A 10,856-nucleotide genomic window follows, 5' to 3' on the forward strand; every position below is an offset into this window, starting at 1 on the left:
GAGAGGAGCTATGGGGCGGGGGGGAGGAACAACTGTAATAATCTGAACAATAAAGATTTAATTAAAAGAAAGAAAGAAAGCTGATAGCCGAGATCGGTTTGGCTCAGTGGATGGAGCGTCGGCCTGCGGACTGAAAGGTCCCAGGTTCGATTCCGGTCAAGGGCATGTACCTTGGTTGCGGGCACATCCCCAGTGGGGAGTGTGCAGGAGGCAGCTGGTCGATGTTTCTCTCTCATTGATGTTTCTAACTCTCTATCTCTCTCCGTTCCTCTCTGTAAAAACTCAATAAAATATATTAAAAAAAAAAAGAAAGCTGATAGTATGACAAAATTCAAAAGACAGAAATAATAACTCATATCTTCATGGAACTCATTAATGTTTAAACTTGATCCTGCTCTTTATAATTAAAGATCAACCCATAATCCTAAAATTGTTTTCCCTTTAACTTGTTCTCTTCACATACAGCTAATTATAAAACATTCAGGGGTGCATCAATGCCTGGAGAGGTATATGTAAATTCTATAGATAACTCTCCATGATATTCAGCTCCCTGGACTATATTGTTCCTGTTCTCCCTATCCAGATGCTTGTGCCTAAAATCTGGTAGAGCTGGCTATCAGGAATAAGGGAGATAAGTGTTATCAGTATGAACTTTTATTGATATGTGATACAATATGTACATAAACTAACAGGAGCTTTAGAAATGTTTAGAGCATTTTGACATTACTGTAACATCCAAAGGTAGCAATAAAAATAAACTGGCCCATGGCCAATTGAGAGAAAAAAATAAAATTGGTCCCATCTCAGAAAGTTTGTGAAGCACCAGGCCAGTGTGGCTCAGTGGTTGAGCATCGACCCATGAACCAGGACATGGTTTGATTCCTGGTCAGGGAACATACCCAAGTAGGTTTCTGGCTTGATCCCCAGTGGGGGGGATTTAGGAGGTATCCAACCAATGATTCTCTCACATCATTGATGTTTCTATCTCTCTCCCTCTATCTCTCTCTGAAATCAATAAAATCATACTAGGACCCCTTGGCAATGGGGAAGGAGACACCTGACTGGTGGTGTTGCTCTTATGTCAATCAAGGACAAAGCAGATGTATAGTCCTTAGTTCATCCTAGCTTGATGCCTGTGTTGGTGGCGAGAGCTGTTTCATGCCTGAAGCACATTGAAACAAATAAATAAATGCTTCGTCCACAATTTAAAAAAACATAGTGGGGAAAAATAAAAGTTTGTGAAGCACTGTGAGGACTGAGTATTCTAAAATTCTCATAAATATAGAAACTAACTCATGCTTTGAAGTTCACGTGATCTGAGATTAATCCTTAGTAAATAAAAGTCAGCCTAACTTACTTAAGTAAAACAGACATGTCTTTTTTTTAATCTGTGTTTTACAGAAATAAGTTCATGTTAATAACTGACTTCGATGTCTATGAAATATTTCTAGAGGTTAAGTGATTGTTTTTTAAAAAGAATAGTGGAGGCTATGGGAAACCCAAGAGTGTGACTTGGTTCTTCCCTGCTCCCCGACTTCCCACTTTTTGGGCTTTGCATTCCTCCAGACATTATAGTGCATTTAAGCTGGACTTTGATGAAGGAACGTAGGAGTTAACATCTTACACAATAGCCAGTGTTTGATAGATAAAAGTCACTTCAAGCAAATGCCAAGTTTTTAACTGCTTGCTTTCACAACAAGCTCCCAGGAGACAAAGACTTGAGATATTGTTCTTTAGAAAGGACATAAAATAAAAGAAACTCTACAACTTCATTGAAAGGGAACTTATCAGGCACCTAATCATGGACATCTACCCTTATCTCTGATACGCACCTCTGCCTGTAGGGGACATCAAAGACTCCTCCAGAATGAGAAGCTGCTGACATCAGAGGTAGGCAGCTGTCCCAAGACATCGACAAAGCCTGTATAACTATGGATTGGCATTGAACTCAATTCATTATTTGATTGTCTTTACCTGTTTGCTAATGTTATTCATACAAATACCTATACTTGTCCTTTGGATTTTTCTATATAGTTCCACTGCTTAAGATTACTGAACATATGTAGAATAACTGTTAATACTCTTCATGGCTTATGTAAATGTGATGCTAGATGCCAAACACAGAAAAATGAGACAGAAGGCAAACCTTGGGTCATAATGGTTCAGAGAACAGCAATAATCTAGAGTGGTTTTTTTTTCACAACAAAGGCCATAAGATCTGACTTCTTTCCATTGACCTGCCTTTCCTTTTTTGGGAAAATTCCACTCCAACTCGTATACCATGGTTATGGTATTGCCCTGTCCCCAATGGTCAAGACAATGTAGATACAGAGACTTCCTAGGAACAAGCCTTCCTAGCTCTGGGAGACTGATCACACTATCAGAACAAAAGTTTGGTCATCAACGCATCCTTCAGATTGATACGTGACCAAAAGGGGAAATTGTAAATGAAAAAGGACTTCTATGGAAAGTAACCTCACAGGGTGATGTGATACTAAATTCCTAACTGGGAAGGTCATGGTGAATAGTCACACCGCAGGTATATAACTTCTTTTTAAATATGTTTTGGCCAAAACTGGTTTGGCTCAGTGGCTAGAGCGTCGGCCTGCGGACTGAAAGGTCCCAGGTTCGATTCCGGTCAAGGGCATGTATTTGGTTGCGGGCACTTCCCCAGTAGGGGATGTGCAGGAGGCAGCTGTTCGATGTTTCTAACTCTCTATCTCTCTCCCTTCCTCTCTGTAAAAAATCAATAAAATATATTTTTTTTAAAAAATAAATAAATAAATATGTTTTGGTTGATTTTAGCAAGAGAAGGAGAGAGAGAGAAACATTGATGTAAGAAACATCAGGCTGCCTCTTGCACACCACCACCAGGGATGGAGCCCACAACCTGGGCATGTGCCCCAAATCGAACCGGGGCCCTTTGGTGCATGGGACCAAACTGAGCCACACCAGCCAGGGCTATAACTTCTTTAGTAAAAGGCTTATCTTTGCCTTAAGTAAGCCTTGGCCATTCTTTCTATGCATCTAGGTTAACACACCTTCGTCATACACTTTCAGACCCCCTTCTTCTAATATATACCCACCCCTTTCAGAACTTCCTAAAGCAGACCACCCTCAAGAGAGCACAAAATCTCATTTCTTGTTCCCTGGCATATGTTTTTTGGATGTTTCTTACACCAACACCTTCAACCATCAGCTCAAGCAGCATCCATCTCTAGGACCTCCTTCCTGGGCCAAGGGCCCTTCCCTGCGAGGCTTTACTCTCTCTGACCTCCATCAAAGCCCTCACACTGTTATTGTTGCTGCATCTGTCTATCCCCTAGAGCAGACAGACGGTTAGGGGCAGTGTCCTCCTCCTCTCTGCCCACCCAGCTGAGTTATCTGCTGAGTCTCTCCAATCTCCATCCTGGTGAAGCATGATCTCTTAGGGGGAAGGATATGTTAGGGAGCGAAAGGGATGTCTGGCACCCGGCCCACTTACCCACTGCCATCCTAAGCCCATCTGAGATGGACTTTGTCAAGGGAGCCCTGGCACCATCCCAAAGCTGACTTTGCAGCTCCCCAAACTCCTAAACTTTGGCCTCAGGAGCCAGGGAGCAGAGGCAGGGTCTGGTTGGAGAAGAAATATACATAATCCTTTTAAAGGGATTTTAAAAGGGACAGGGAGCAGGGTCAGAAAGGGAAAAGGCTGGAAAGTGAGCCAGATATGCACGAAGGGAGGTAAGGAAGAAAGGAGCTTTATAGACATCGAGACTTTCAAGACCCAGGAGTCTGGCAGAGGCACAGGGAACGCCAGGAGTCCTGGGGATGCAGGCTTGCGCTGGAAGGAAAGCGGGGAGGAGCTGAGTACCTAGTTAAGTGCCGGGCACTCCCCTGATCATAATAATCCTGCAAAGGAGGTTTTATCAGCTCCAAGCAAAAGGGGTTAAATACGAGCTCTACAGCTTTTAAATGTCCCCCTAACCCCCCCTTTCTGCCCTGCACTGTCTGCCCAGAGAAATTTAGGGCAAGTCCTAAGTCAGGCAGCCTCCCGGTATCCCTGCTGAGAAGCGCAATGACCGAGGTGTACTTGCAATCATCTCGCACCCTTCCCGGGCTCCAGCCACGTGCCGGCCTCGGGCTCCGTTCCGGGAGGCGCGCGCCACCAACCCGGCCGTTCGCATCACATGCCAACCGCCTCCCTCCCCCTCCCCCCAACATGGTAACCAACTAGGATCCGAGTGGCCGGGACCCGAGGAGCAGGGCCGGGCCGCGCTGGAACTGGCGAGCTGGCCCATCTGGGCTCCAAGGCCAGAGGGCAGGGTCGGGCTCGGTTCCCCACTCCCCTTCCCGTTTTACCAGGCGCAGGTCCCCGGGTCCGTGAACCACCAGAGACAGGTTCTCGGGCTTGGCCGCCATGTCGCTCTCCCCTTCGAGGTGGAAGCTGCAGCCCGCAGGACGCTTGGAGGTTCTGGCGGCTGCCCGGCCGAGGGTCGTGGGTAGGAGGCTGGAGGCCGGGTTTGCGGGAGCCCGGCGGGGGGCGGGGCTTCCTCGTCCCTGACAGCCTGGGCGGGGCTAGTGGGAGGGGCCAGGCCCTCCTTCCCCGGTTCCCCCTCGCTAGAGCCCCTAAGGCCTGACTGATGAGGTCCCTGGGAGAGGAAGCAGGTCCGCAGCCTCCATCTGCTGCACACCGTTCTGTCAGCCTCACATCCAATCAGACATTGCTGCCTTGAAAGCAAGCAGGCACAGGCAACAGCCACCGGACCAGTGTTCCCAGCTTGAGCTGCAGAAGAATGGGGATGCGCCATGTGAGGCAGGTTCTGGATCAGCACTGAAACGCTGAGAGCTGAAGTCTAGATCTGAGGAGAGGCCTGTGGGTCTGTAGATACCAGGGAGGCTGCCTGACCTAAGACGCGCCCTAAATTTCTCTGGGCAGACAGTGCAGGGCAGACCCAACAGGCGCCCCACTGATGTTGGCCTGGCATCTGCAGCATCCAGCAAAGCACCTGGCGCAAGAAGGAGTGAATGAGTGAACGGGTCCATTAGTGTAGAGAAGCTGTGACATGGAGAGCATGTGAGATCCTGCTCCCTGGCATATGTCTTCTGCTTGACTCAAACTCGTAAAAATTCTCAAAAAGAAGAAACAGCTGTGAAATGGAATCTGTGAGCCTCTTCCTCCTCACTGGCTCTGCTTCTTATGACAGAAGCAGGATTTCTGTCTAAATTATTCCTTCAAGCCTCTCTCCCCTTAGAAACAGTGAAGTTTTATTCCAACCTGAGAGAGCTGCCCAATGGACAGGCCGAACTCCCTCCTTTCAGAACAGCACTCAGGGTTTCATTCCCTGTAGCCTCTTTTCCAGACACTCTGCCAGCTGCTTTACCTCCTCGAGGAGACCTCCCTCCAGCCCTTCAAGGTGAGTCTGTTTGGCATTTACTGCATGCCCACATATGGGACCCAGCATGTGCTTTCAATCCTTCCCCAATGCACTGGATGTCCACTGGCAGGCAGGCCTCATTTCTTAAACAGAACCTGGTAACATGTTCTGTACAGTATAGGAGCTCAAGAATTTTTTTGATGATGAATGTGGATCAAGCTCTAGAACCTCAAAGGGCAAGTTGATAGGTTTCTTGAAAATTTGACATTTTTAATACTAAAAAATGTAAGTTGTTATTATAGTATTTAAACAACTTGTGTCATGTCTACATAATTTCCTAACAGAGACCAGCATTCACAGTGGTGAGGAACAGACTTTTCTAGGCATTTTACTGAATGAGGGATGAAATGCTGGCTTTGCCTGTGCTGGTGGCCTGCTTGGCACAGCTTCTCTGCCTGCGTTCCCCAAACAGCACAGCACTATCAGGCACCGTCTCCACTGAATACAATGTTAATGTAAAAAACCATTGAACCCTGTAAAGAATTTTTGTGAGTTTATTTGAGCCAAACTGTCAACATATGCCGGGAAGCAGAACCTCAATGAATTGAGATAATGCTCTAGAGAATGGCGGGTTACATCTTTGTTTATACATTGCAAACAAAGGAAAGGGACATAGGTGGGTTACATGAAATCTAGTATTGGTGATAGACTAGAGAGGTGGGAGAAAGCAAAGTGGGGGGCAACTTCTGGGATTGGATAAAAAGTAAAATATAGACACATACTTAAGTGGATGCAGGAACAATGAACATGATAATGAAGGAATTTGTGGTATCTCTCCTGGCTCCTCGTACTTTAGGTTGTGCCCCAAGGGGTCCAGAAAAAGGGAAGTTACAAGTTACCCAGACATTTCAAAGGGTTTGTTATAGATGCAAAAAGACAGATAGGCTCAGTTAAGGTAAAGGTTGACCTTGTCAGTGAAAATACTGGCCTAGGATATAACTACACACCATAACTGCTTTTAGTTAATGTTTAATTTCACCCTTTGTGGTTACTTTAGGTCTCTGAGTTTGCAAGATTGCCATGCAGGCCTCCCCTGAGCTTGTCAGGTTAGCATGGGGCCCCTTTCGTCCACAACAACTTCAACAAGTTGTCAATGCATTTCATTGTTCCTGTTCATTGTTCCTGCTATGAAAACTTATTTGGAATTTAGAAATTAATTTACGGGATGCATATCCTCTGGGGTCACTTATCTAGAAGAAGGGAGACTTTAGCCCAGGGAACATCATATCATAGACACTGGGTTATTTCATGTCTGGATTATGCCGTGTACTAACAAGAAATCTTGATTTCCAGGTTTCTCCATTTGATCATCACTATTTAATTACCCAAACCCAGTTATTTACAACAAAAGAAACAAAAAACAAACCAAAAAACAACCATACAATTTCTTGCAGACCTTGGAAATAATGTTACCAATGAAAGTGAAACTATAGGCTATGGATAAAATGAATGAACTTCCCTAAGGAACTACTAGTAATAATGTCACAGAATAGTAAGAAGCTAGGAAAATCCAGGGCAAGCAGAATAGGGAAACTAAGACAGTTAAACAGCACTTTGCAGCCATCTATAATGGTTTGCACTTCTCCCCAACTAGAGGGGAAATAGCTTAAATCACCTACTCAGGGAGACAGATAACAGAAATTCAATTATCTTATCTCTAGGGAGGAAAGGTCAGGAGGTCCTGGTACTTGAGTTCTGGCTAGGAAAGAATTCAGAGCCAAGACCCAAATTGTAAGAGAACATTTACTTGGTAAAGATGTGGCTCCTTGGCCACTTAAGCGTGGTTCTTCCACAAAATACCACTGCGGGCGCACGTACAGTGTGATTGAAACTTCGTAAAGGAAGGGCCCTTGGAGCTTGGGAGTGAGTAAGCTAACAGTAATGTGCTTGGGGAGTGAGGGGGGAGGAAAAAGCACAGGCATGCATCCGGGAGGGAGACTGCACTGGGTCCTCCATTCTAGGGTTTTAAGGGTGGAGATTTTAGGGGCGGTCCTAGAAGATCTCAATAGATATTCAGTAGCTTTCCAGGTGTGTCCATTCAGGGTTGCAGTCTCCACCGATTGATTGGGGAGCATCAGGGCAGGGGGTCATTATTCAATGCAGCTGGTCCTGATTTCAGCTGTAGCTGGTTTTGTTGCTTTTCTGGGGCTGGAGCTGAAATACACCTGAGGCACAGATCTTATCTCTAGGGTGGAAAGGTAAGGACATCCTGGTCCAAATTGCATGACCAGTGATATGCTAGGGGAGGAAAAGTCACCCTGGGGGCTAGATCCCATCCTACAATGGATTGTGCATTGCTAGGCACCTGGGGCTTTCCATCCTGGTGCCCTTTTGTACCTGCCCCTTGTCCTTGCTCTGCTCATGTCTGTCTAACTGCCTACAACACAACCATAATTATGATGAGGGATATGAAGAAAAAGGTAAGGATATCATGAATTATGAATCCTAGTCCAGCTTGAAAGCAAGGGAATATTGACCCCCAAAAGTGACATATGAGCTGTACTTGAAAGTTTTGGGTAGTCATAACAGTGGGGCAAGGGAGAGAGAGAGTGTGTGTTCCAGGCTGAAGGAGTCCTAGAGGGGGTGGAGACCATCATTAAAAGGCAGTAGTGTGGCAGGGCCACAGTGAACAAGGGGACCCAACTCAAGGATGCACATAGGTCTTCTAGTGTTTCACATTTTTGGAAATGTGGGAGGAGTGCAGGGAGAAATGTAGTGAGGTAAGGGAGACTGAGTACAATGAGGAGGATACCCTCAGGGAAGGGCCAGTGTGGGGTGTAGGAACCTGGGTAGACTGGAAGCAGCATTTGTTCAGATAAGGAAAGAGCTACAGAGATGGGAGGTTGGTACATACAGGGTGATTGATAAAATAAGTAAATATATGAAGGATGATGAGATTGTGGATTTTCACTGTTGGGAAAAGGAGGTACAAATATGGGAAAAAAAACAGAATGCAGCTTGTGTGGTGTTGCATAAAATTGAACAGATCAGTGTAAACTCATGGTTTTCAATGTAAGATAGATATAGAAATAAATTTAGATCTAAATATCTGTATGTGTGTTCACATAAATGCCATAGCTCTGTCTACTGAAAGAGTTTGGAAACAGTGATATCTGATAGCAAAGAGCATATCTAGCACCTAAACCTTGGTTCCTAAATACTATTCTCCACTGCAAGGAATGATGGCTCCTTAAAGAAATGACTTTATTTAGGTCTGGGACATGAAAAGTACAAGATAAACCTGGTAAATCTTATTGTGCCAGAATAGGCATTCCGAGAATCATGAAACACATCAAAGGACACAGAAGCCAAGGGAGTGAGTGAGCTGAGAGACCTACTGGCCAAATCAGAGGCATTTTGAGCATAAAAAAAAAAACCACAAAAAAATAACAATAGTAACAGATTATAACCTATCCTATGTAATAAAACCCTAATATGCAAATGGACCAAACAGCAGAACGACCACTCACTATGACACGCACTGACCACCAGGGGGCAGATACTCAATGCAGGAGCGTCCCCCTGGTGGTCAGTGAGCTCCCACAGGGGGAGCGCTGCTCAGGCAGAAGCTGGGCTCATGGCTGGTGAGCACAGCAGTGCTAAGGACCCCTCGGGGGATAGCTGCCTGCCAGCTTAGATCCACTCCCTGGACATCCCCCAGGCCGGCAGGCGGACATCCCTTAAGGGGTCCAGACTGTGAGAGGGCACAGGCCAAGCTGAGGGACCCCTCCCCTAGTGCATGAATGTCGTGCATCAGGCCTCCAGTTGAATATAATAGGAAATCACAAGACCATACTGAGAAAAACTAACTAATCAATTAAAAGTATGACAAAGAATGAGTAGTTACATAATGCAAAATACTGCCTACCCCACAAAGCATTTCTTAATTACACAGGGAAAAAGAATAACTTTATAGTGGAGAATCCCTGGGTATATCACCTTAAAAAAGTGAGCAAAGTTAATATCAGCCATGGGACAAACTGAAATCATGTACCATTTGATAGGAAGCAATGAAAATAAAACAGCATTATTACTGAGATATTCATGCAAAAAAATAATGCATAGGCAGATTCTAATTATGAGAGAACATTAGATAAACTAAATTGAGAGACATCCTACTATAATTGGTCTGTAATCTTTAAATATGTCAATGTCATGAAGTCAACGAAAGCCTGAGGAAATGTTTCAGACTAAAGGAAACTAAAAAGATATAACAACCAAAGGTGACACATGACCCTGAATTGAATTCATATCCTATAAAGGACACTATCAGGGCAATTGGTAAAATTTGAGTAGGGTCCAAGGATTAACTGGTAGTAATACTATATATCAATGTAGGACTGCAAGAATAAACTTTTTTGTATTGTACTTGCAACTTTTCTATAAATAAAAATAAATTTGAAGGAAAGTTCAATAATGTATTTGCCTTTATAAGAAAACAGCATAAAGCAGAGATAAAGAAAAAGTTAGGGAAGCAATTAGTGACATATTAGGGGAAAAAATGAAATGTGAACTTGGAAGACCTCAGGAAGGAAAGTGAAATAAAACAAAACAATTGAAAAAATAAAAGCAAAGCCAGAAGTATCACAAAGAAATAAATACAGCCCTAGCCAGTTTGGCTCAGTGGATAGAGCATCAACCTGTGGACTGAAGGGTCCCACGCCGATTCTGGTCAAGGACACATGCCCAGGTTGTGGGCTCGATCCCCAGTAGGGAACATGCAGGAGGCAGCTGATCAATGATTCTCTCTCATCATTGATGCTTCTATCTCTCTCTTTCTCCCTCTCCCTTCCTCTCTGAAATCAATAAAAATATATTTAAAAAATAAAGAAAGAAATATACTGACAAAAACAGTGAAAGACAGAGGACAGGATTGAGAAAAGTAAGTAAAATGAAATGAATAAGTTTAAAAGGAGAAAGAAAATGATAGATATGGAAGACAGGCAAAAAAGATCCAATCTTGCATAATGGATTCCCTTATGAAACAGCCCAAAATTATAGAATAGAAAGAAATTTCAATGTATCATTCAATAAAATCATTCAAAAATAAAAATGTTTGAATCTACATATTGAAAGGTCATACTAGGTCCAAGGAAAAGTGAAAATGGAAAGGTCAACACTGAGAAGCTTTTGCTTGATTTCAAAGATAAATAATTATTTGTTTGGGCCTTGGCCAGGCTGCTCAGTTGGTTAGTGTTGTACCAATACACTAATGTTACAAGTTCAGTCTGGTCAGGGTACATACAAACAGCAACCAATGAATGCATAAATAAGTGGAACAACAAATCAATGCCTCTCTCTCTCTCTCTTTGTCTCAAATCAATCAATAGTCTTCTATCTACACTAATAAAAGAGAAAAATGGTAATTGGCGTACGACACTACCGTTTTCATTGGCTAATCAGGGCTATATGCAAATTAACTGCCAACTCAGATGTGGC

The 10,856-nt window shown here is 44.0% G+C and overlaps 1 protein-coding gene across 1 annotated transcript in view; it reads right to left on the reverse strand.

Annotated features, from left to right (window-relative positions):
• SORD (sorbitol dehydrogenase) overlaps positions 1-4,520 on the reverse strand; it is a 38,092-nt gene extending 33,572 nt beyond the window's left edge. The window contains exon 1 of the mRNA XM_006777991.2: positions 4,342-4,520. Within this exon, the coding sequence (XP_006778054.1) occupies positions 4,342-4,401 (60 nt within the window). The 5' untranslated portion in view covers positions 4,402-4,520. The remainder of the gene's footprint in view (positions 1-4,341) is intronic.
• Between the last annotated feature and the right edge of the window lie 6,336 nt (positions 4,521-10,856).

Source organism: Myotis davidii, unplaced genomic scaffold, assembly GCF_000327345.1.
Source record: "Myotis davidii unplaced genomic scaffold, ASM32734v1 scaffold46, whole genome shotgun sequence".
Lineage (NCBI taxonomy): Eukaryota > Metazoa > Chordata > Mammalia > Chiroptera > Vespertilionidae > Myotis > Myotis davidii.